General features: G+C 49.5%; 1 protein-coding gene and 1 pseudogene across 1 annotated transcript in view; both read left to right on the top strand.

Moving 5' to 3' along the window:
• The first annotated feature begins 10,494 nt into the window (after window positions 1–10,494).
• On the top strand, window positions 10,495–16,343 carry LOC139316862 (craniofacial development protein 2-like; annotated as a pseudogene).
• A 2,070-nt stretch (window positions 16,344–18,413) lies between these two features.
• The window catches only part of DCHS1 (dachsous cadherin-related 1), a 46,645-nt gene continuing 38,274 nt past the window's right edge, over window positions 18,414–26,784 (top strand). The window contains exons 1-3 of the mRNA XM_070943702.1: window positions 18,414–20,147; window positions 25,974–26,162; window positions 26,458–26,689. Coding sequence (XP_070799803.1) covers window positions 18,414–20,147; window positions 25,974–26,162; window positions 26,458–26,689 — 2,155 coding nt within the window. The remainder of the gene's footprint in view (window positions 20,148–25,973; window positions 26,163–26,457; window positions 26,690–26,784) is intronic.

Genomic DNA, 26,784 nt, shown 5'->3' with positions numbered 1-26,784 from the left:
TAAATGCCATCTATAAAACATTTTATAAAAATTTTCCCTCAAATTCTGCGACTGTGTAAATTTAACATTCTGAACCCAAATTTTTTCCCATGTTTCCAAGATCACTGGTTCTTCAAAATTTTGTGCCCACTTAATCATACAATCTTTAACTAATTCAGTTTCTGAATCCCTTTCTAACAAAACATTATAAAGCCTTTTGATATGCATTGGACCTTTCTCTTTTATATGTCTAACCAATTCTTCCTCGTGCAACATAATACCAGTTTTTTGGTCCTCTTTCCATCTCAATTGTAATTGATTATATTGTAACCATGTTAAGTTAATCCCTTCGTCCAACAGTGTCTGCAATGTCTTCAACCGCCATCTGCCCGCATCTGTAAAAAGAACCTCTTTGTATAAAAACCCCCCGAGTGACATTATATTTGTATTCCACAAAGTATGACCAAGATCCAGCCATAGCGGTATTTTATAATCCCATTTGAGTCGGTGCTTCTTCCAAACTCTCATCAAAGAATCTCTAAGTATATGACTTTTGAATACTTTATCAACTTTATCGTCGTAGAATAAGTAAGCATGCCATCCAAATTCAAGATCAAAACTTTCTGCATTCAATATTCCAGTCTTTTTCCTTCCAAACCAATCACTTGTTAAAGTTAAAGCTGCTGCATCATAATATAACTGTAGGTTTGGAAGTTTAAGACCTCCTCTTTCTGGAACATCTTGCATAATTTTCAATTTCACTCTCGGCTTTTTCTCGTTCCAGACAAACTTACTGAGTCCAGTTTGCCAGACTTTCAATTGTTTATCACTTTTAAGCACCGGAATCATTTGAAACAGGAAAAGAAATCTTGGCAAAATGTTCATCTTAACTGCTGCTATTCTTCCAAGTAGAGACAGCTGCAGTTTTTTCCAAGTCTCCATGTCTTTCTGCACCTCTCGCCACAACACCTCATAATTATTTTGAAACAATTTCATGTTTGATTCTGCAACCTGAACTCCTAGATATTTTACCTTAGGTACAGTCTCAAAACCTGCCCTCCTTTCAAGCTCATGTTTACGATCTTGTGTCATATTTTTAGCTATCATTTTAGTCTTTTTTGGATTCAGTCTAAAACCTGAAACTTTACCATAGTCTTGTATAATGTCCTTCATCAGGATTATTGATTCCATTGGTTGTGATAGGGTAACAACCAGATCATCTGCAAATGCCTTTATTCTGTAATCCTCTTGCCTAATCATTATACCTTTCAAGATATTAGAGTCCCGTATTGTATTTAACAAGACTTCTAGTGTTAGAATAAATAAAAGTGGGGACAACGGACATCCCTGTCTTGTTCCTTTTTCAATTTTAAACTCTGTTGTCAAACTTCCATTAATAATAATCTGTGCCTTTTGCTCTTGGTAAATTGCTGAAATCGCCTGTATAAATTGATCCCCAAAATCCATCTTTTTAAAAGTCTTTAGTAGAAAATTCCAATCCACTCTATCAAAGGCCTTCTCTGCATCCAAAAAGACCAGCACTGCAGGAATCTGTTTATTCTTCTCAAGATATTCCAATAAATCTATTACTTGCCTTACATTATCCTTCATGTGTCTGCCCTCGATAAATCCCGCTTGATCATCATGAATCACCTTTTGGATTACTGGCATCAACCTGTTGGCTAATACTTTCGCATAGATTTTATAATCTGTATTCAAAAGAGATATTGGTCTATAATTCTCTGGTTTTTTAGGACCGACTTGTTCTTTTGGTATCAAAGATATGTAAGCTGTTGTCCATGATGGGGGTATTTTACCCCCTTGTTGGATATTGCAAAATAAATCTCTAAGTTGTTCCACCATTTCAGCTTGATCTGTTTTTGACAAACCTGTGTTGGCTTCTAGTAATAGCTTTGCCTACTTTGAGATATTTGCAGATCTGTTGCTTAACTTTTCCAGGATCTTCCCAGGTATTGACGTGTGGTATTGGATGATCCTAAACATTATTTGGCTACCAAGTAAAATTAAGGATCCTGTGTTAAGCTTCCGTTCCTTGATATTGGCAAGTAGGCTGACTTCTTCCCTTCTCCTGGCCACTTGTGCTCTGGTTAGAACTTTGGCTGATTCTTCTTCCATTGTCTGCCATATTTCGGTATGTGTTCCACCCTTTCTCAACTTGAAAGTGATCATCTTCTCATGCTGGCTTTTCTTGTCATTTCCTCCAAAATGCCTGGGGTTTTGGTGGTAGTAATCTCCAACTTTTTTTAATCTGCCCATTGACATACTTTAGCATACTAGTTTGAGGCTGGAATCTCTTTCAGAATTCAAAGATTTTGGGAGACTTTCCTTGTTTTTCTATGTCTGTTTCCATCTGTTAGGAAAAGGTGATTACCTAACTTTTTGGGTTGGCAATATATAAACCACTACTGTTTGCAACTGTTATTGTGTATGACTACAACAATTGGTAAGAAGACTTTGTTATTGGATTATTCCTGGACTATTGTTTTACTATCTACTGCTTTATCTGTGTATGACCTGGACTGTTTATTGGACTGTACCTTACTATTTCCTGAAAGTAAGCACAACTCAGTGTATCTGTGTGTTGGCTGTGTGTTTATTCATAACTACTCTCAATCGCTTTCATGTGCACACCCTTGCTATTCAAGGGTTACTTTGCAAATTCCTTAACACCATCTTTGATTGGTGGTGGGATTGGGAGAACCAGTAGTGGCAGCGGCAAGAGGCTCAGCCCACCCACCTGGATGTCTCTGCGCATGCGCAGAAGGGACAGCTTTGCTTTCATAGTTCAGAAGGTTAAGAGCAGCTCTTGGCCACAAGGCAAACAGCAGTCAAATATTATCAATTAGTTTTTGTAGGCAACCCTTCAATATGGCAATTATCCAAGTTATGCCCAGTGATACGGAATAAGATCGATAGGTTTTCTGGCCAGGTTCAATCTGAAACTGACAAAACACGAACAAGACATGCTGTTTATATTTGGAGACTGGAATGCCAATGAATGAATCATGTGACTGCAGGGAGGAAAGTTCTCCAGCTCTCCTCATGGGTAAATCTGCTCGTTTTAAGGGGAAGGGGAGTGTCTGTTTGAGTGAGTGAACCATGTGACTGCAGGGAGGAAGGTGCTCCAGTTCACCTCATGAATGAATCTGCTTGTTTCTAGGGAGAGGGGAGAGTGGCTGTTTGATTGAGTGTAAGTGGGAAGCCTTGTTAGCTGTGTGCATGGGAAAAAAAGGTTAGATGGTGTCCACTAGCCTTGGAAGGCAACTTATGTAGGAGAAGGAAAACTCTGATCTCAAACTTCCACTGCCTTGTGGCTATACCCATCTATGGGAAAGTCTTCAGGAGTCAACCTCGAGGCAAAACCTGGAGCAGGAGTCCTGGAGTGAGGAGGAGTGCTAGAGACGTAATACCTCTCTAAAAAAAACCTTGGTCCACCTGGCCCAGCTGGTAGCACCTTGTAAGGGCCCCTATCCAGGGCTACAGGAGAAGATGGTCAATTTTTTGAAGGCAGGAGAGGGCTTTATGCCCAACGGCAGATAAAACGGCAGAACCATCTTCTAGGAGAAGGGAAACTCTGATTACAAACCTCCACTGCCTTGTGGCTATATCTACTACTGGAAAAGGTTTCAGGAGTCAACCTCGAAGCAAAATCCAGAGCTGGAGTCCTGGAAGCAGTTCGTGACTGTGTACAATCACGTTCTGGTAACTCCTGCGACGCAGCTGGAACTAATTGTATTGGCTTTGCTGTTCCATTGGACTATTTCAGCAATGTGGAGACGGGGGATCTGCTGCTTGGATAACAGTCTATCCTCCATATTAATCTACCCAGGCCTTGTGCTCTGGAGATGACACTCCAGCTTTGCATACAACATTGAAACAACACGGGAAGTGGCGGTTACCGGTTATAAGTCTTTGCTTGATTGGCATAGAGTGTGACACCAGGGGCCACTTTCGTTGGTGGGAGAGGTCATTGTACCTCATTGGGCAGCTACTACCCACCTTAAGCTGGGCAGCCCCTAGCCAGTAAGATGCTGTCCCACCACGGTCTGTTAACCTCACAGGGTGTATGGGGTTTAGGGTCAAAGCCGACAAGCAGATCGATAACTTTGCACCATGCAACAAACATAAGAAAACTTTAGCCCTAAAGTTGGGCACCTGGAATGTTTGGACAATGACCTCCGGCCTTTCTGATGATTTACAAGAGATAGATGATGTACGGAAGACAGCTGCCATTGACATGAGGTTGAGCAGACTGCAGATGGACATCATTGCCCTTCAAGAGACAAGACTGTTAGACTCAGGATCTATTAAGGAGAAAAACTTCTTGTTCTTCTGGCAGGGAAAACCATCAAATGAGTCTAGGGAATATGGGTTTGGCTTCGCGGTCAGAAACACCCTATTAGGATCCATTACTCCACCTGCTACAGGAAGTGAAAGAATTCTGTCCTTGCAGCTCCATTCATCAGCAGGGCTGGTTACTCTTATTACCGCATATGCTCCAACATTATCATCTTCAGTAGAATCCAAAGACAAATTCTACGATGATCTGGCTACTGCTATCAAGAAAATCCCTGAGAAAGAACCACTGTTTATCCTTGGCAATTTTAATGCCAGAGTTGGAGCTGATTATAGTTCTTGGTCCACTTGTTTAGGTCAGTTTGGCGTCAGAAAGATGAACAACAATGGCCAACGACTGGAGTTTTGCTGCTACTATGCGTTAGCAATACATACTTTAAAACAAAGCCTCAACACAGAGTCTCTTGGAGACATCCAAGATTGAAGCATTGGCACCAGCTCAACTTGATTCTTACCAGGCACTCCAACCTCCCCAATATTACAATCACACGCAGCTATCAGGGTGCTGATTGCGATACAGACCACTCTTTGGTGTGCAGCAGAATAAAACTGCAAACAAAGAGATTGCATCACTTGAAGAAGGAAGGAAGACCACGAATTGACATCAACAAGACCCGCAATCAGGGCAAAGTGGAGGAATTTGCACAAGCACTTAAGGAAACTCTCCCAGGCCCAGCTGAAGTAAATGCATCTGAACGATGGAAATATTTCAAGAATGCTGTTTATAACACCGCCTTGTCAGTATTTGGTAAGGAGATCAGAAAGACAGCAGATTGATTTGAAGCCCATTCAGAGGAGTTGACGCCAGCCATCGAGGAAAAAAGGAGAGCTCTAATTGCATATAAAGCCTGTTCCAGTGAGCGCAACCTACAGGTTCTGCAAGCTGCTCGTAGCAAAGTCCAACAGACCGCCAGGAGATGTGCTAATGATTATTGGCTGCAGCTTTGCTCTCGGATCCAGATAGCAGCTGACACAGGTAACATCAAGGGGATGGCATCAAGCAGGCCTTAAGTCCAACACAGAAGAAATCTGTCCCTCTGAAATCTGCTATAGGTGAGGTTATCCAGGACCGAGCACAGCAGATGGCATGCTGGGTGCAGCATTACTCTGTTATATTCCAGAGAAAATGTGATAACTGAAGAAGCATTAAATAACATTGATTGCCTGCCTGTCTTGGAGGAGCTTGACAGTGAACCAACTTTAGAAGAACTAAATGTGGCCCTGGACTCCCTTGCCTCTGCTAAGGCACCCGGGAAATATAACATCCCTGCCAAAGTTCTGAAGTGCTACAAAGAGAACATCTCCACTGAACTGCATGAAATCTACTGTCTTTGTTGGAGGGAAGGTGGAGTACCACAGGACATGAAGGATGCAAATATCGTCACACTGTACAAGAACAAAGGTGACACGGGTGACTGTAACAACTACCGTGGCATCTCTCTTCTTAGTGTTGTAGGGAAGCTGCTTGCCCATGTCGTACTGAAGAGGCTCCAGATGCTTGCAGAGAGAGTCTATCCAGAATCACAGTGTGGATTTCGAGCCAACAAGTCCACTACTGACATGGTATTTTCCCTTAGACAGTTGCAGGAGAAATGCAGGGAACAGTCACTTTTCGTAGCCTTCAAAGATCTTACGAAGGCTTTTGGCTTGGTTAGCAGGGATGGCCTTTATAAAATTCTCTCCAAGATTGGCTGTCCACCTCAGCTCCTCAACATCATCAGGTCCTTTCATGAGGAAATGAAGGGCACTGTAGTTTTTGATGGCTTAACTTCAGATTCCTTTGTATTCGAAGTGGAGTGAAGCAGGGCTGTGTCCTCGCACCAACTTTATTCGGGATCTTTTTTATTGTCATGCTGAAACATGCTTTTGGAACTGCAACAGAGGGTATTTACCTCCAGACCAGATCAGATGGAAAACTTTTTAATCTCTCTAGATTGAGGGCAAAGTCTAAAGTCCAGCTGAAATGCTTATGGGATTTTCTCTTCACTGATGATGATGCCGTCACTGCTCACTCTGCTGAAGACCTTCAACAATTTATGGATGGTTTTAGCAAGCCCTGCCAAGACTTTGGACTAACAATCAGCCTGAAAAAAACACAAGTCATGGGTCAGGACGTGGATTCACCTCCCTGTATTACAATCTCTGCACAAGAATGGGAGGTCGTCCATGACTTTGTGTACCTCGGCCCAACTATCTCTGACACTCTCTCTTTAGATACTGAGCTGAATAAACGTATTGGTAAAGCGGCCACCACATTTTCCAGATTTACAAAGAGAATATGGCTTAATAAGAAGCTGACACAACATACTAAGATCCAGGTCTATAGAGCCTGCGTCCTCAGCACACTCTTGTACTGCAGTGAGTCTTGGACCCTCTATGCACGGCAGGAGAGAAAGTTGAACACCTTTCATATGTGCTGTCTCCGACAAATTCTTGGCATCACCTGGCAGGACAAAGTTCCAAATAGCGCAGTCTTGGAATGTGCTGGAATTTCTAGCATGTATACACTATTGAAACAGCGACATCTACGCTGGCTGGGGCATGTCGTGAGAATGGCTGATGGTCGGATTCCAAAAGATCTCCTGTATGGAGAATTAGTGCAGAGAAAGCACCTCAGAGGGGAGACCACAGCTGTGATATAAGGATATCTGCAAGAGGAACCTAAAGGCCCTGGGAATGGACATTAAGAACTGGGAAACCTTGATCTCCGATTGTTCATCTTGGAGGCTAAAGATGCAGCATGGCCTTCTCCAATTCGAAGAGACACTTGTTCGGCAGGCTGAGACAAAAAGGCAGTCCCAGAACCAGCGAAATCTGGGGGCTGGGCAGGGGACAGAATGTATCTGCCCTCAGTGTGGAAGGGATTGCCACTCTCAAATTGGCCTTTTTAGTCACACTAGATGCTGTTTTAGTCTCTTGAGACTGAAGGATGCCAATGCCAGTGGAATGCCAAACTGGGATTATTCAGAAGGAGAACCATCACGGTGACTGTGACTGTATTTGTGGAGAGAGGAGGGAGATATTTTTGAATGCCAATTATAGTAAAGAGGGAGCTCAATAGCTTGAACCACACATTAGACAAATGGCCCATTGGGATCCATTCATTCAAACAACATATTTTATCTGTGGGCAGAACCCAGGTATTACATACCACAAGGGCTTTTATCTGAATAGAAAAGTACAACTGAAAACTGATTGGGGTCTGTTATAGTGATTATATGTGCAGTACAAATATGAATTGTATTCACTATTCATTCAATAACCATTTGAAATCATGATGATGCTGAATGAGTGGTACTTATGACTGGTCCTCAGAGTTTCAGCCATTGCACCACCCTCACGATCATGTGATCACAATCTTGACAACTGGTTCACACCAACAACCATTGGAGCACCCCACTGTCCTATGATCTCCATGTGCGAATTTCCCTGCCACTTCCTGCAAGCGAAGTCATTGGAGAAGCCAGCAGGGAAGGTGCTCTGGTAAGTCTCCCCCACTCAGCCTGAAAATGATGATGTGCTTTACAATGGCATTGCTTAGTGATGGAAATTCCAGTCCAAATTACTATTGTTAAAGCAAGGACTATCTGTATTATTTTTTTTAGTTCTTCTTTTTACTGTGTTTTCTTTCTTTCTTTCTTTCTTTCTTTCTTTCTTTCTTTCTTTCTTTCTTTCTTTCTTTCTTTCTTTCTTATTTTCAGATTTCTATACCGCCCTTCTCCTTTCGGACTCAGGGCGGTGAACAGCCAAGATAAAACATTTGTACACAAAAGTTAAAATAGATTTAAAATAATTAAATAAATTTGGCCCGTAATTTAAAACATTTCAATTAAAATCCATATAAAATTTTAAAACCAACCATAAAATCAGGACAGCCCAGCTAACTGAAAAAAATAGGTTTTTAGGGCCCGACGAAAAGTCCGGAGGTCTGGGATCCCTCGCATCTCTGGGGGTAGATTGTTCCAGAGGGTAGGTGCCACCACAGAGAAGGCTCTCCCCCTGGGGGATCGCCAGCCGACATTGTCTGGCCGACAGCACCCTGAGGAGGCCCTCTCTGTGGGAGCGAACTGGCCGGTGGGAGGCAATTGGTGGCAGAAGGTGGTCCCGTAAGTACCCTGGCCCTAAGCCATGGAGCGCTTTAAAGGTGATCACCAACACCTTGAAGCGCACCCGGAAGTCCACCGGAAGCCAATGCAGCTCGCGCAGGAGAGGAGTCACATGGGAGCGCCCCGTCGCTCCCATAATCCCCCACGCGGCCGCATTCTGCACCAGTTGGAGCCTCCAGGTGCACCCCAAGGGGAGCCCCATGTAGACAGCATTACAATAGTATGGATGGCCTTGTTATTGTACTTTGATATAGCCTCATGGCTAACCAATGAAGAAGTATTATTGATAGAAGACAATGTTTGTAGTTCGGGGTTGAACTGCGGGGTTCTTGGTGCTCTCTGAGCTTGGTGAGAAAACTTACGTGGTTTTCTCACAGACGTTTCATTACTAAACTAGGTAACAATTTAAGTGCAGAACAGACATTTCATTACCTAGTTTGGTAATGAAATGCCTGCGAGAAAACCACCAAACTCAGGAGAGAACCAAGGATTCCACAGCATTCTTCCTAGCAGCAGCAGTAGTTGTTGTTGTTGTAGTAGTAGTAGTAGTTGTTGCTATCGTTGTAGTTGTAATTATAATTAGATAAGGGGACTGACTGCCTGTGGAGCTGATCATGAACTGTTCACATTTTGAATTTAGCAAAAAGGGAAAAGTCTGCCCCTTTCCATAAGATGGCTCTAAGCATATAATCGCCAGATACTCTACAAGAATATCAGGATTTGCTTGGAAGTCTTGAATCAGTGGAATGAGCTTAAAGAAGAAGAAGCTGTCTCTTTTCTTTCAGTTTTGCTTTCTCCTGTTATTCATCTTTCTTGTCTCTTTCAGCTAGGAAAAGAAAGATGAATAACAGGAGAAAGCAAACTGAGCATCCAAACCAGTAGTGGGTTTCAATTTCGTTTGCTACTGGTTTGCTCGTGGGTACGTGTGTGCGATGCTTCTGTGAATGTGCAGAAGCTTCTGATTTTCAGTCCCCGACTGATAGATGGTGGGATCTTCTGACTGAAAGCATCCCAGGAAAGTCCATCTCGATCCACTCATGCCTTCAATGTCTATTTGTGGTCATTTCTTCTTTCACTGGGCTGAGTTTTCTTGTGTTTGTGCTTCTTACCTTCTGTCATCCCCCTGTATTTCTGTCTTTGCAGCTTCAGTGTTTCCTGCCTGACAACATCAGCAATTCGATGTTCAAAGGCTTTAATCTAGCTGTGCCAAAAACACATTTAATACTTCTAAAGATCCTCAACTCTTCCTCAATAGCAGGTTGAGTGCCATCCCCTGTATGGGACCATCATCTGCCATTGTCAAATAATTTTTTCTTTTCCATCCAGGTGGTTTTCTTGGTAAAATACAGGTGTGGTTTAGCATTGCCTTTTCCTCACAGTATCAATGGCTCCCTTTGCCATTGTTGCCAAAGAGATCCCCTGTCCCCAGCATCAGCCTCCATTCCTGCTGCCCCAAATAGTGGGGTAGCTGCAGTGACCTTCACGTCATGGGTGACCCTGCTGGCTGGGGGGCTTCCTGGAATCCACTCCCAATGTTCTTCACTCATCCCCCCACAGAAATGCACAACTCACTCCACCCCACCACCTGCCATGAGGAGCTTAGTTATGTAAGTTTTATTTCAATACATTCAGTGGTGGGTTGCTACCGATTCGTCCCGAATCGAAGATCTGCCTGGACACTTCTGCACCTGCGCATGCGCAGGCACACCCAAGAGTGAACCGGTAGCGATGGGTTTTGAAACTCACCCCTGAGTACATTGTATTTGCCCAGATATCTAAAGACAAGAGGAATTGGCTTTTTCTGCTGGCATGCAGGAAAACAAAGTCACTATTATGACTACCATTAACTTATTTAAGCAATTTAAGCAAGGATTACTGCCTTGTCGTGGCGAAGAGGTTTGCGTAGCTCAATGAAGACGGACAGGTCATAGCAGAGAGTTCTGACCACTGATCCACTGGAGAAGGACATGGCAACGCACTCCAGTATTGCCATGAAAACCCCATAGACAGTACCAAAAGGAAAAAAGATATGATGCCGGAAGATGAGCCCCTCAGGTCGGAAAGTGACCAATATGCTACTGCGGAAGATCAGAGGGCTAGTACTATTAGCGCCAGAAAGAGTGAAGCGATTGGGCCAAAGCTGAAAGGACACTCAGCTGTGGATGCATCTGGTGGTGAAAGGAAAGTCCGATGTTGTCCGATTTTTTCTCCATAGGAACCTGGAATGTAAGATCCATGAATCAAGGCAAGCTGGACGTGGTCAAAGAGGAGATGAAAAGACTGAACATCGACATCTTAGGAATCAGCAAACTAAAATGGACAGGAATGGGTGAATTTAATTCAGATGACCATTAGGTATAATGCTGCGGGCAAGAATCCCTCAGAAGAAATGGAGTAGCCTTCATAATCAATAAAAGACTAGGAAAAGCAATACTGGGATACAATCCCCAAAATGATACAATGATCTCAGTTTGAATCCAAGTCAAACCATTTAACATCACAGTAGTCCAAGTCTATGCCCCAACCGCTGGTGCTGAAGAGGATGAAATTGACCGATTCTATGAAGCCCTACAGCACTTTATAGAATTAACACCAAAAATGATTATCATCATGGGGGATTGGAATGCTAAGGTAGGAAGCCAAAAGATAACCAGACTAACAGGCAAGTTTGGCTTTGGAGTACAAAATGAAGCAGGGCACAGGCTGATAGAATTCTCTCAAGATAATATGATGGTCATAGCAAACACTCTTTTCCAACAACCCAAGAGATGATTCTACACATGGACATCACCAGACAGTCAACACAGAAATCAGACTGACTATGTGCTCTGCAGACAAAGCTGGAGAAGCTCTATACAGTTAGTAAAAACAAGACCAGGAGCTAACTGTGGCTCAGATCATTAGCTTCTCGTGGCAAAATTTAGACTTACATTGAAGAAAGTAGAGAAAAGCACTAGGCCACTCAGGTATGGACTAAATCATATCCCTGATGAATATACACATAGACTTAAGGAATTAGATCTAATAGATAGAGTGCCCGAAGAACTATGGACGGAGGTTCACAACATTGTACAAGAGATAGCAACTAAAACCATCCCAAAGAAAAAGAAAGGCAAGAAAGCAAAATGGCTGTCTGAGGAAGCTTTGCAAATAGCTGAGGAAAGAAGGGAAGCAAAAGGCAAGGGAGAAAGATATACCCAGTTGAATGCAGAATTTCAGAGAAAGCTAAAAGAGATGCCTTCTTAAATGAACAGTGCAAAAAAATAGAAGAAAACAATAGAATAGGGAGGACCAGAGATCTCTTCAAGAAAATTGGAGATATGAAGGGAATGTTTCATGCAAAGATGGGCATGATAAAGGATCAAAATGGCAGGGACCTAACAGAGGCAGAAGAGATTAAGAAGAGGTGGCAAAATTACACAGAAGAACTGTACAAGAATGAGCTTAACATCCCTGATAACCATGACGGGGTGGTCACTGACCTCGAGCCAGACATCCTAGAATGTAAAGTCAAATGGGCCTTAAGAAATCTGAGCAACAACAAAGCTAGTGGAGGAGACAGTATTCCAGGTGAGCTATTCAAAATCTTAAAAGACAATGCAGTAAAAGTGCTGCACTCAATTTGCCAGCAAATTTAGAAAACTCAACAGTGGCCACAGGATTGGAAAAGGTCAGTTTACATTCCAATTCCAAAGAAAGGCAATGCCAAAAAATGTTCAAACTATCGCACGATTGCACTCATATCACATGCTAGTAAGGTTATGCTCAAAATCCTACAAGTTAGGCTCCAGCAGTATGTGGATTGAGAACTACCAGAAGTATAGGAAGGATTTTGAAGAGACAGAGGAACTAGAGATCAAATTGCCAACATATGCTGGATCATGGAGAAAGGTAGGGAGTTCCAGAAAAACGTGTACTTCTGCTTCATTGACTATGCTAAAGCCTTTGATTGTGTGGATCACAACAAGTTGTGGCAAGTTCTTAAAGAAATGGGCGTACCAGACCATCTTATTTGTCTCTTGAGAAACCTGTATGCAGGTCAAGAAGCAACAGTGAGAACTGGACACGAAACCGCTGATTGGTTCAAAATTGGGAAAGAAGTCCGTCAAGGCTCTATACTGTCACCCTGCCTATTAAACTTATATGCAGAACACATCATGAGAAAGGTGGGGCTAGATGAATCAAAAGTTGGAGTTAAGATTGCCGGGAGAAATATCAACAGCCTCAGATATGCAGATGATACCACTCTAATGGCAGAAAGCGAAGAGGAACAAAAGAGCCTCTGGATGCAGATGAAGAAGAGTGCAAAAGTTTATGTTGCTGGAGAAGACTCCTGCGAGACCCTTGGACTGTAAAATGATCAAACTGGTCAGTCCTAGAGGAGATCAGCCCTGACTGCTCTTTAGAAGGCCAGATCCTGAAGATGAAACTCAAATACTTTGGCCACCTAATGAGAAGGAAGGGCTCACTGGAGAACAGCCTAATGCTGGGAAACATTGAGGGCAAAAGAAGAAGGGGATGACAGAGAATGAGGTGTCTGGATGGAGTCACTGAAGCAGTAGGCGTGAGCTTAAATGGGCTCCAGAGGATGGTAGAGGACAGGAAGGTCTGGAGGAATGTTGTCCATGGGGTCGCAATGGGTTGGACATGACTTCGCAACTAACAACAACAACAACAACAAATGTCCACCTGCTGCAACTCTGGATTGCTACCAGTAATAAAGTAATAGAACAGAACTGAAATCCCAAATGAGAATTACAGTAACAATCCACATACAATGTGCCAAAAGTCTAAACAGATCCCTCTATCAGACAGAAAGACAGACATGAAACAGCTAGCGAGGGGCCCCTACCAGCCCCAAAGTTGGAGGAAAAAGCCAGGCCCTTAACACCTCAAAAGTGGCCAACAGGATTGGGGCATTTCCAAAGCCCATGGAAGAGACTGACGCCTCTCTCACCTGAGGACTGAACTGGAAAGACCTCTCAAGTCCCAAGAGCAAAGAAGGACCTGCTCCAGGACAGAATCACAGCAGCAGCAGAGCCCAGATCGGGGGCCAAGGAGCAGCCAGCAGCCCTTCTACATCTCTTGCTCCTTGAAGGCCACCCTGGATTCAGAAGGTCCTTACCCCAGACAGCTGCTGGACAGGTCAGGGTGGCTGCATTCTCAGTGTTCTTCCTTGGACGAACCAACCTGACTCAGGAAAGTTGGTCAGGACTCAGGAAAGGGGTAATCCGGTAAGCGGTGGAGGGGGTGGCATCAGTCCCACGCCCAGCTCCCCCCTAACCCCGGTACTTTGCTCCAGTCACACCCATGCTGGAAAGGCAACACCAGAAACCGTGGCCCTGGGACCTTTGCCCTTGCTCTCCTGTGCAAAAAGTTCCTTTCTGAGGCTAAAAAGCTGCGGTTGTGGCACCCTGGCTGAACCCAGGGGTCACTGGGCCCACCTTTTGGCTCTGCTTTGTCAATCCATCCAAGTGTGGTTTTTTTCCTCCATCTGTTTCTGAGAGATTGCCTGGAGGAGTCCCTGCAGGCTTTTTGGCAAGGTTGTCCAGAAGTGGTTTACCATGGTCTCCTTCCTAGGGATGAGAAAAAGGGACTGGCCCAGCGTCACCCAACTGCTCTCCTGGCCAAGAGTTAAGGATCTTTAAGTCCCCCAGTTTCTAGCCTGGTGCCTTCCAGCACTAGAACAAACCGGCTTTCAAGGGTGCATTTTAGAGGAATAGCCCATTTCCTTTGGACTCCTGACCGAATCTGCCCATTGGCTATTTGCTTTTAGGTGTGCTGCAACTCTTGCTTGGTCATTTTCAACTCTTTCCCACCACCAGGGTCCTTCTTCCAGCCAGCCACTCAGAGCATATGAGAATCACTCCCCGACTTTTGGGCATTTCCCCCAGGTGGGGAGTTGGAGGGAGCCTGGGAACTCTTGATGGGTGACATCCCTGTTTCACCCAGCTGGGAAGAGAGCAGCAAGCGTGTGTGTGTGTGTGTAAAGAAACTCCATCTCACCCCCCAAGTGGTACCTTTGTTTCCTTGCTCTGGGAAAGAGAAAGAAAGCATGTCCTGGACCCACACCAAGAGGCTGTCACTGGAGGTGTTGCCAGGGACCCCACGGAGGGGCACAGAGATGGCAACAGGTCCTCTCTGCCACAATCCTAATGAAGCGGAGGTGGGGGTTCCCTTTGCTTCAAGGCCTGTTTTGAGTTTTGGACTGCACAAAGGGCAGCTTGCTATTGTTAGACGTACATCCTGCCCTTATTTTGTACAACTGGGCAGCATGCATAATGCTCCCATCTCCTATCTTCCCCACAACCAACCCCACCCACTCCCACCCTGAGAGGTGTGCTGGACTGAGAGGGATTGGGCCAAGATCACTCAGTTCTGTGGGAGCCGTGAGGCTCAGGAACTGGTGGCCAGGCCTTACACAAGCATCGTAAGTATCCATCAGGAAGCACCTCCCAGCACAGGGCCCCAGGGGGTGGGGCTTAAATCCAGCTCATCTCCTGGCCAGGCCATATGGGCATGGGCACTGGCTCCCCTCTCTGCCCTCTGGAGATGCCTAAACCCATTTCCAATTCCCAGCCAGGGCCTAACCTAGGAGTTCCTGTTGTCTCCCAGCCAAGCACCAATCAAAGATTGCAGGTTTCCCTAACCCAGGGGTTTCCCCGAGCAGGGGGGCAGAGTGCCAACGCTGCTGGTGGACAAGAAGTGGAGAAGGGCAAGCGCCCATCCATCCCGACAGGCTGCCCAAATGGTGGGCAAGATCTCTGACTGAAAGGGCAGAAGAGCCTTCAGAGTGCTGCAGAATAGAGCAGCTGTAGGGAGCCTTCAAGGGGCACCAGAGTCAGAGGATAGCAGCAGAAGTGACCCCAGAAGGCTGGCTTTGCTTTGGCGGCAGTCAGACTCGCATGAAGCCTTCCAGCAAGCTAAACTTTGCTGCAGGAGAAGCTCTGTTTCCTGGACAGGGAGGCTGCATGTTGGTCTTAGGAGACAGAAGGACACCCCCCCCCAACCACCCAGAGAAAGGGCCAGGCCTTCCAAGCCTGTGAGGGGACTCACTAGCAGCCGCCAGCTCTGTACCACCCCCCCCCCCCGGGATGCTTTGAATTCTGGGCTGAAGCGCAAGATGTGGTTATGTGCTGACTGGGGAGAGGGTGGGAGGGGCAGAAGGGGTGCTGGGGTTTGTTGTTCGAACAGATGGGTGGCTGCACACATCCAGTGCCATGAAAAAGAAGGAAATAAGCAAAGTCTGGAGGGAAAATCTTCCCCTTGAAACAGGCAGGAGGAATTGCCAGTTCGCCTCTAGTTCTCGGGACGCACAACTACACACGACTGGCAAAACTGAGGCTGGGGCTCCAGTCTTCTTCCACCACCGGACAAACCCTTTTCGGCTGCCCAACAACTAGCGGGCAACTTTTCCATTCAAACGCCGCCAATCGAAGCGAGGCGAGGCGTCACCGGACCGAAGGAGGTGTCCGAGCATGTGGATTTTTCATTCCCCCCCCTCCGAGGGGAGCAGGCGGCTGGGGGCACGAGTCTCGGGCTCGAGATGGGCCCCATAGCAGCTCCCTGGCTCCGAGGGCGCAGACCTCCCGCCCGCTCCACCGCCCAGCCTCGCTTCTCCGTCGAGGAGTTGAGGGGTGGGAACTGGCTGGCGAGGGGGGGATGAAGGGGAGGGGGCGCGGCGCCACGGCGAAAGAAGGGCCGGGCAGGAGCGGAGCGGGCGAGGCAGCGCGGCTCGGGTTTCATTGGAGCCCCGCTCGCTCGTTCTCTCGTCGCTCGCTCCACGGTTCTCCCACCCAGTCCGACTTCAGCTTCTGCCCAGCCGAACAGGCATCAAACGGCGGCAGCCTCTTCTCATCGCGGGACTACGTCGCCGGCTAGAAGAGCACCAGGCGGATGGCCAGCAAAGACGATGGACGTAGGTGACCGGGATGCCCGGATGGGTCCCCAGCAATCCGCCGCTCGCTCGCGTTGCCCTGCTGCCGGGCGGGGAAGGGAAGCAGCGGCTGAGCCCCACTGGGGACGGGCGGGGGAGGGGCCGCGAGGGGAACAACATCACCCTCGGGCTCTGTGCTCCTCTTCCCGCCCCGGGTCCCGCTTCGGCTCCTTCGGCCTCGGCAATCTCGGCAGCTTAAATTCTTCCCTGCCGTCGGGTCCGGTCATCGGAAGCGCAGCTCGCAGGGGCTCCGCCGGGGACTGGCGGGCGAGCAGGGGCTCAAGTTCACAGGCCCGCCTGGAACCGCCCCGCCCGCTCTCGTTCGCCTCCCCGGCCCCCCCCCTCCGCGATCGGCGCTGGGCAAATTGGAAGCAGCTGTGGCGCTGGGCGCCTCCACGCCTGCTGCAGCTGAGGTCACGCCTGGCCTCCCCCTCGGGCCGACGGCGGCGGCGGCAGGGAGGGCGGGGGGAGGCACGGGTGGCGGGGTTCCCGGGCGCCATTTGCCCGCCCGACGGAGAGGAGAGGCGCGCGCCGACGCCAGATCGGGTACCCAAGGCTGCGGCCAGAGGTTCACCCAGAAGGGAGGCAGAGCTCTTTGCCCCCCGCCGAATGTTGTCCTCGGCAGCCGCGGGTCTGGCCGATGAGGAGTCGTGGTTCCGCGGGCGGGGGATTCGCAAGGCTCCCCGAGCAAGAAGGACCCGCTGCTGCGGCTGGACTGGGAAGAGTGCGGGCGCGCTAAGACTCGCGGCCGGTGGTGGTGTGGGGGAGTGAGGACCGAGACGTGCCGCCCGATCTGGCCCGGCGACAGGCACGAACTCTCGGCGAGACTGCAGGCGGGAGCCGGCTCGACTCCTGCCTGCGGCGGCCGCGCGTGCCTGCTTTGCCGTGCGCCCTCTCCGGCCGCGCCGCCGAAGCAGGAGGGGCGCGCCTTCCATTGGCCCGGAGCCTCCGCCTGCCCGGGCAGGCGGTGGTGCTTTCAAGCCCGGCCAAGTATGAGCTCAGGCGCGCGGCTCTCGGCGCGCAGACCGCTAAGGCAGCCTTGCCCGGACTGCGAGGCGCGGCGGGGCCTCAGCGCGGGAGGGGGCGGGGGCAGCCCCTGCTCCTGGGGCCGCAGCCAGCTCCGCTCCCTCCCCTCCCTCGCGGCCCTGCAGTGAGAGAGAGCGACGGCAGGGGGAGCGAGCGGTGGGCCGGAGCCAGGGAGCCGCAGACAAAGGGAGAGAGGGGCGCGCGCGCGGGAGCGAGCGCAAGGAAAGCCGAAACAAAGGGGGTCGTGGCCACGCTCGGCCGCCCGCCTACCGAGGGTCTTTGCGCGCTCGCCGGAGTCTGGGCTGGCCGACGCGGGCCGGTGGGCTTTCGCAGCTGCGAGAACTCCTGCTCTGTGGCTTCCCGCAGTCTGGCAGGCAGCAGCCCTGGGGACGCGGGGGTCTCCCTCTCCACTTTCGCTGGCTGGGACGACCCGCCCCAAGGACCCGCTGCCCTGCGGCTGGAGCGCAAGGCGGGCGGTGTAGCTGGAGTACAGGCAGTCCGTCCCCCACTGCTCAGCGCCCACCTTTGGGACATCCGGGAGGGTAGGGAACAGAGTGCTACCTGAAACAGGTCCTGGCTCTATCCCGGCCAACAAGGCTCTTGAGGATAATTAACTCCCTGCTGAGAAAAAAGGGATCCTAACCCTAACCCTTCTCTTCCTCACTGATCCGCAGATCTTCCCTAAGTAGGTGCCAGTCCTGGTAAATTAATTGGGTCGATCAGAGTGGAGATATCAGGAAGGGATTTGGGGAGACAGGAGTGATGAATGGGGAGAGTGCTTCCCCATGTCGCAGTCGCCCATCAGCTCTTACCTCATTTGCCGTGCCCCTCCAAGTGTCGTCAGTCTCTTGGTTTGTGTTGCCATACCCAACTCTGGTCCTGACCAGCTTTCTTTGCATCCCCTGCAGGATTAAGGTGCCTGTCCCACCAAGTGGGCCCTGCAGTTCTTCCCAGGCACCCTCCAAAGGAGCTCCAGGGGGCAGCTGAGGATGGGGCCACTTGCTCGAATTTTGCTGCTGCTGCTGCCACTTCTTGGGGGCCGTTGCACGGCAGTGCCAGGCACTCTGGATCTGCAGGTCGATGAGGAGATGCCCGCAGGGACCATCATTGGGGACATCAGTGCAGGCCTGCCCACAGGCACCACCAGCTATATGTACTTCATTTCTGCCCAGGAGGGCAGCGGTGTTGCCACAGATCTTGAGATTGATGAGAACACGGGTATCATCAAGACAGCAGGGGTGCTGGACCACGAAAGCCGCGACCACTACAGTTTTATTGCTGTCACCCCAGATGGTGCCACAGTGGAAGTCAACATCCAGGTCAATGATATCAATGACCACGCCCCCACCTTTCCTAAGCAGCGGGCTGCCCTCTTCATCCCGGAACACACACACCCCGGCAGTCACTTCCCTTTGGATCCTGCCTTTGACGCAGACAGCAACCTGCTCAGTACCCAGGGCTATGCAATCAAGGCTGGAAACGTGGATCAGGCTTTCCAGCTGGAGACGCGCCGCGGACCCAATGGGGTCTTGCACCCAGAGCTGGTAGTGAGCAGCATTCTAGACCGCGAGGTCCGGTCCGCCTTCACCTTGCTTCTTGAGGCCTATGATGGCGGATCCCCGCCAAGGAGCTCCCAAATGACTTTGGAGGTATCTGTCCAAGACGTTAATGACAACGTGCCAACCTTCAACCAGAGCCGCTACCATACGCTAATCCCAGAAAACTTGCTCCCTGGCAGCAGCATCCTCCAGGTCTTTGCCTGGGACGCCGATGAGGGAGACAATGGGGCAGTGGTGTACGAGATCAACCGTCGGCAGAGCGACCCAGAGCAGTTTTTCACCATCGATGCATCCACGGGAGTAATCAAGCTCAACAAGGGGCTGGACTACGAACTCCGGAAAGTGCATGAGCTGGTGGTGCAGGCCCGGGACAAGGCCATTCACCCAGAAGTTTCCACCGCCTTTGTTACAATCCAGGTCCGGGATTACAATGACAATCAGCCCACCATGACAATTATCTTCCTCAGTGAGGATGGCTCCCCACGCATCTCTGAAGGGGCTCAGCCCGGCCAGTTTGTGGCCCGCATTTCTGTCTCTGACCCTGACTATGGAGAATACGCCAATGTCAACGTCTCTTTGGAGGGGGGCGAGGGGAAATTTGCTCTCACAACCAAAGACAATATCATCTACTTGATCTGTGTGGATCAAATGTTGGACCGCGAGGAACGGGATTCTTACGAGCTGCGAGTCACAGCCACAGATGCTGGAACTCCCCCTCTGCGGGCCGAGTCGGCTTTTGTGCTGCAGGTGATGGATATCAATGACAATCCTCCTCTCTTTGATGCCCAGGAGTATGAACAGAGCGTCCCTGAAGTAGTTTACCCAGGCAGCTTTGTCTTGCAAGTGACTGCCCGTGACAAAGACCAAGGGCCCAATGGGGAGATCCGCTACAGTATCTTGCACAGCCACCACTCCCACTCCCACTGGTTTGCCATTGACCCGGCCACTGGCATTGTCACCACTGCTTCCGCCTTGGATTATGAGACCGACCCGCAGCCTCGGCTGACTGTGCTGGCCACTGATCGCGGCAAGCCCCCCCTCTCCTCTACCACAGTGGTCCTTGTCACCCTGCAGGACGTCAACGATAATGAGCCTGTCTTTGAAAGTAACTTCTACAATATTTCCTTGAAGGAGAACGTGTCCCCTGGCACCTGCTTCCTCCAGGTGAGCAAAGATCGGGATGCAGTTAGAAGCGATCCGTCTTGGGAAAAAGCGTGGCTTCCTTGGGGCAGGAGGGATGTTTTGGGTAGTAAAGGCAGCTTCTCACCATGTGGCTCCTGCCTTTGCTGGCGCATGCAGAGGTGAACTCTGGATGCTGTTTCTGAAACCCACGCTCATGCACCCTCTGCTCAGCACCTCTGGACTGCTTTGGCTGCTGATTCTCATTGGTCGAGATTCCCTGGCCATTCCTCAGCTTCCTAGGAGCCACTGCTCGCAAACATTGGCTATATAAACCTTGTTTTAAACAATAGAGGAATACTGTGCTTTGGGAGCAGTGGAAAAGTCATTGTGTTAAATTCATTGCCAGCAGATGTGGTGGCCACTACTCAGATGGTCCACAACTGAGGCCAGACCCAGTGGGAGCGAGAGCTTATAGCATTGAGGCTGCTGCTTTTAAGGCAGCAGGACTTAAAATCTGTGGGTGGGGACATGACAGTGGAGAAAGATTCCCTGCCCTCTGCCTCTGGGTCCATCAGGACAGCCAAGAAGCCCAGCCTGCGACCCTCCTGCCAGTTCTTGCTGGTCGAAAGGGCCACAGTAAGGATACCTTGCTCCTGCAGAGTCAGCAGCGCATCAGTGTTGTATCCTCCGGTCTTTGGGGCACTGTTGATGCGTGCATAATCATCCCTTCATCCATCTTTGATCACAATTGTTTTAGTTTTTGAGATTTGGCTGGCCTCTTGGCCGTGCAGTTCTGTGTTGATTTTCACAGTTAGAATTTATTAATTTTAACCTCCTTTGGTTTTCCTCAGTTATATGTTTTTATTTTTCCAATTGCAGCGTGTACCATGTGTTTCTTTTGTTTCCTTTGCTTTGTACCCAAGAAGAATGTAAACCTGGCCCCAATCCTGCACTTTTCAGAGCCAAATCTATGGAACAGCTCTTCTCTTCTCTTCTCTTCTCTTCTCTTCTCTTCTCTTCTCTTCTCTTCTCTTCTCTTCTCTTCTCTTCCCTTCCCTTCCCTTCCCTTCCCTTCCCTTCCCTTCCCTCCCCTCCCCTCCCCTCCCCTCAGCACTCACTCTCTCCCTTACACTCACTCCCCCTTCTTGAGCGATACTTGGTGTTACAGGAAGGACCTTTTGGCTTTCCTGTGTAAATCCCTCTCCAGTTCCTTGTTAAGCAGAGACCCAGCTACAACTGATCTCCAGTGGTGTGGGATAAACCCCAGACATGAGTGTTGTTGAGCCCATTTATCTTGGCTTAAATGACACGGTCGGGTGTTTGCTACTACTAGAATCCCTTCCCCAAGTTGGGCTCAAGTTAAAAAGGCGCCACCAGTGGTACAAAGCCTAGCAAAGCTGGTTCCTGACAAATTAGAATTGGAACTGAATCTGTAAACAGCTGTAACCCAGGATCTTCTTTAATGAGCCAGAGTCATTTCTGCAGATGACGAAGCAGAACTTGGTTTCTTCATCCAATCGTTGGTCCAGGGGGGCTCCTGCAAATTACAGCAAATAAAGGATGAGCTTCCTTCAGCATTTGTGGGAATCTCTTTGCTTTCAAGGTATTTTTTTATTTGAGAGGAGATCAAGGTATCTGTATGTTTTGTGGAGTGTGCTTTTGGGGTATGCCACATAGGATGAGTGGCATTTTTGTAGTGTGTGCATACGCTTTTCTAATGGTAGAATATTCTCCGTGAAGAGCACTACCACAGCAATAATACAACCCAGAATGTGATTGATGGCCGAGAATGGCATCTGCCTGAGAAAGCAAGCAGGGCCGTGTTGGAGAATATGTGGCCCCAAACAAACCTTTGGCAGCCCTGCAGCTCCCCAAAATTGCATTGTCAAGTTGCCCAGATATCAGCAACAGCAGAACCAGTCAGTGGTAGGAATGCTAGAAAAAGGCTGGGAAGGGCAGCACCACTGTTAGGGACAAATGGACCATCCCTGTTTCCTATTCCCAGGCTTAAACTCCTCCCGAATCCTAAAATTAATACTCAAGGGAGTATTTTCCCTCAAGGGAGGGAAAGGAGGGCATCTTTGCCCTTTTGCTCTTTGCATTGCTTAGAAGTATCAAAGCCAAGATGGGGCTGCAAAAGGAATTTGGATTTTCCTAAATTGCAGTAGGAAGTAGCCACATTTGCCAAATACCCCTTCAGAAAGCACACCCCTGTGTCAAAGAGGCACCACAACAGCATGCCTGTGCCCACTCTGAAGCCCCTTGCCACACTTTCCCGGTGCCTCCTGAACGGAAGTGCAGTGGCACGACTCCTGTGCCAGGCCAAGGAAGGCCCAGCTTTTGTTGAAAGAGGCACTGAGCGGTAGACCCCAGAACGTCCCTGGGCCCTGGGGACCCATAAAACCCCCAAAACCGGCCAGACAACCAAATGGAGGACTCCAAAAGAGGATAGTCCAAAGAGCACCCAAAATTTCCAGCCCCACCCCCAAGAAGCATCCTCTGGCTGAGTTTGCATAGCATCCCCCCACCCCAGTTCCCATATTTGAACCATTTCTCAAAAGGAGGTGTTTGTGCTCCCTGATTTGGTCTCTTCATTAATTTATATTTATTTAGTTATCCAATTCATGTAGCCAGCCATCACAGTGAGTGACTCTGGGTGGCGAACAGAATTGAGTAAAAGCAATAATGAACGTTATACAACTTAAAACACAGGCAGCTGAGAAGCAACCCAAATAACTGTCCCAAAGGTGCTTTTTCAAGAGGCAACTAGACTTTCTGATTTTTCTTTGAAGACATTTCGCTTCTCATCCAAGAAGCTTCTTCAGCTCTGACTGGTTGGTGGGGAATGGAAGGATTTATGCTCTTTGACAGACAGTGGTCACCAGCTGTCCGCAAGGAGTATAAATCCTTTCATTCCCCACCATCCACTCAGAGCTGAAGAAGCTTCTTGGATGAGAAGTGAAACGTCTTCAAAGAAAAACCAGAAAGTCCAGTTGCCTCTTGAAAAAGCACCTTTAGGACAACCATGATCTGGATGACTCAGAATCTCCACAGACAACCCAAATAACTTACACAACAAAGAAGCCCTTTAGAAAGAGGGCAGTCTCCGATTCTTCTCCCTGCGGTGGCTTCTGGCTGCTTTGATGAGTGTCCTGTTGCTGTGGTGCCGCAGAGTACAGGGGTCATGGTGCCAGGGTATGAGGGTTGTGGTGCCAAGGTAGGGGGCTTGTGCCAGGTTAGTGAGCTTGTGCCAGGGTACGAAGGCCCAGCCCAGGAGGGGGTTGTATTAAGAGTTTTGCTGCTGATTCATCCTCTCTTTGCTGAATGAAATGGGCTCCCCTGTGGAGAGTTTGGACCCGGTCAGATCAGGGCCTCTTCCTCCTCCCTCCTCTTTGGTTTTGCTTCTGGTCTGGAGGACTTCAGGCACACAGCTGGCTGCTGCAAGGGAAGCGTCTCTCCAGCGCCAGCACCAACTCTGCTGCCGCTGCTTTCTTTTCTCCCAGGGCAGCTTCCTTTCCTGACCCAGCCATGCAGGCCATCCGCTTCCTGGCTGACCCCAGAGGCCAACAGCCTGAAGCTGGAAGCCAGCCCTTCCTGAAATAGCCCAGCTGTTTTTAGCCACTCGGCATCTGTGCCAGGCCCAAGGAGGGCAGCTGTCTGAAAGGCTGAGCAGGGAGCCTGCGTGGGTTTGCTGACCACACTGGCGCCAGTGCTCCCACCGCTCTCGAGCCTGAACCAAAGCCAGATGTGGAGCTGTGGCTTTTGCACATCTGTAGAGTGGGGCCTCTTGGGCAGCCTGCCATTCAGCGCCTCGGGGATGGGGTGGGCCAGGCCAGCAGGCAAGGTAGGAATCACTGCTGGAGAAAAAGCTGCACAAACTTTTGGTAAAACAAGTCTGTCTTGGGCTGGTTATTGCAGAGTAGTTGGGAGCCTGTCGCTCTTAACCAACTAAAAGAAGTGGCAGGAAATCCGGGGGGGGGATGTGCTGAGCTTGGAAAGGAAGGGCTCCCCTCAGAGCAATCAGTTCAAATGATTTCCGTAGGTTTTACTGCTATTAAAAAAAGGAAAGATCCTGAGTGTCCTGCCAGAGGCTACTGTGGAAGCTGAAAAACATCCTGTTGTCCCCCCAAGACCATGAAAATTGATGGGATGGCAGCCGAAGCTGAGAACTATTTACCAGCATGCCTACAGAAAAATTTGGGGAGTTTTAAAATTTATATGTCCAATGAAAATGAAAAAAAAGAAAATAATATTTGGCTCAGCTTGCCTGTTTTTCCAGTCACACAAATGCAGTAGGTCAACTTTTCTCTGGCTCCCCCCTGCAGGGAGCATAAATGCCCTGCCCTCCATGCGCAGGACAGCCTCGGGGTGGGGGGTGGGGTTCTGATGTAAGGGCAGCTCCAAGTCCTTCAAGTTGGACTTAAGTTGTGTGTGCCAAAGGGTCGCTTCTGGACGATGGATTTCCCCTACAATTAGGCCTTGAAACCCTAAAAGGGTCCCTTTTCCCAAGAGAGCCCTAACCAGCGGCCCTTGGAGTGGGGGGGGGGGCATGACTTAGTGGGATGAGGAATCTGGTCTGGGCCCTCCAAGACTTATGAACAAAACATCGTGTGGCAAAAGTGAGGTGAGCTTGGGCTCCACAGACAGGAGGGCCTCCATCCCAAATCTCCTGCAGGGTGGGGGATGGGTGGGCTCCAGCCCAGGGGTGAAATTCAGTAGGTTCTAACAGGTTCTGGAGAACCGGTAGTGGAAATTTTGAGTAGTTCAGAGAACCAGCAAATACCACTGGGAATGGAGATTTTGTAATATCCTTCCCCCAGGAGTGGGGAGGGAATGGGGATTTTGCAGTATCCTTCCCCTGCCATGCCCACCACGCCCACCAAGCCACGCCCACAGAACCGATAGTAAAATAATTTGAATTCCACCACTGCTCCAGCCTCTTTTTTTACTAGATCACAGCATGTCTGCCCTGCTTTGCCCACAGAAGAGGTCCCCATCCCACCTATGCCCCCCCTTGAGCAGAGATGCATGCTTCTTCAGGCTGCGGGCTTTGTCCTTTTTAAGCAGAGAGGAATTCCCTCCACTGAGCTTTTTTGGGAGGGGATCTCTTCTTGGGGATCAATTTGTCTAGGGTTTTCTGGGGTCTCCCATTCCAGAACTAGCTGCATCAGGTCCAGCTTCCTTCTTTAAGACAAAAATCAGCTGGGGGGGGACTGTCCACTGCAAACTCCCTGTCCCATTTGTGTCTAGCACCCGTTCCCATAGCCTCCTTCCTGTCCGCTGGCCACAGCTTAGGGGCTCTCTTCCTCTTCCTGATGGGCAGAAACCCCCTCCAAGCCACCCAGTGGAACCAATATGGGTAGAAGATGAGGGGGAAGGCCGGAGTGGGGGGATGAGGGGGCAGAGCAGTATCATCAGCCTAGCCCCAAGTGAGTGGACTGGTTGAGCCCCTCACTCCTTGGGTGCTGAATGCGTCCCAGAGTTCCTGGCACCTGGTCACTTCCAGATTCTGCTTCCGGACTCTGTGGGAAAAGGGGTGTGGTGTCCCTGTTAGCAAAGTCCCTTGCAATAATCTGCCTGGCAGCCTGAAGTCCTCACTGAAGGAGCCCCTCCTCTTCTAGTTGTCTCAATATTGGAGCAGAGAGGGAAACTTCCCCTCCCCCATGCCCCCATCCTATTGCAAGGATGTGTGTGTGTGTGTGTGTGTGAGAACAGAGGCTGTCCTGGCTTGGGAGAAATCCTCCAGTCCTCTGATTGTTGTCCCAGCAGAACCAAGGGGGTGCAACAAGGGTCGTTTAGCAAGGTGGAACTGACCCTTGGCATCTTCCCATCCTGTGGGTCAGCGAGGTGCTTCCGCTTTTGCCACAGATCATGGCCACTGATGCAGACAGTGGCTCCTTAGGAAGCATCTCTTATGCCCTGGGCACGGGGCTCGGCAGCCTGGTTCCTTCGGCGTTCCTTCTTGGCGAAAAGACCGGCCAGCTCTGCACTGCACAAGGCCTGGACCGGGACGAGGGGCCTTCTGCCTACGACTTCACAGTCACAGCCGTTGATGGGGTGAGCAGCCACAAGGAGTTGAGCAGCCTCAGAAAGGCATTCTAGGCTCTGGCGGGGACCCCCTTAGCAAAAGGCCTTGCTGGGTACTGGAAGCGGGGTGTACAGAAAGTCCTCAGAAACCCTAAAAGCTGCCAGCCATTTCAGCACTTTCACAGTGCCAAGGCAGAAGGCATCAGCCGGTGCCCCATCAGAGGCCTCTGGAGAATACCTGTTCCTTAGGCCGGGTAGCCACTAATGCGGCCAAGAGCGTTGCTTCTCTTGGCAGCACTTCCAGAGAGTCTTCCCTCTCTCCCAGGGTGGTCTCAGCTCCACAGCCTACGTGAAAGTCTTTTTGGAAGATGTCAATGACAACGCACCGGCATTCTACCCCCTTGAGTACGCTGCCAGCATCAGCACCCAAAGCCAGCCGGGTTCTGCCGTTCTGCGAGTCACTGCCCATGATAAGGACGAGGGCCTACACGGGCGAGTGACCTACCGCATTGCCAATGGCAACATGCTGACCGTTTTTGCCATCAACCCTGATACTGGTACTGCATGGCAGGGAGGGGGACCTCTTTCTGGGTCTCTGGCAGAATGGGCTGCAAATCCCATTTTCGCAAGGGAGCCTGGATCCTGTCCCATA

The sequence above is a fragment of the Pituophis catenifer genome, unplaced genomic scaffold (genome assembly GCF_029215685.1).
Source record: "Pituophis catenifer annectens isolate HBS135680 unplaced genomic scaffold, rPitCat1.0.hap2 SCAF_4, whole genome shotgun sequence".
Lineage (NCBI taxonomy): Eukaryota > Metazoa > Chordata > Lepidosauria > Squamata > Colubridae > Pituophis > Pituophis catenifer.
This window is presented reverse-complemented; position numbering and strand designations above follow the sequence as displayed.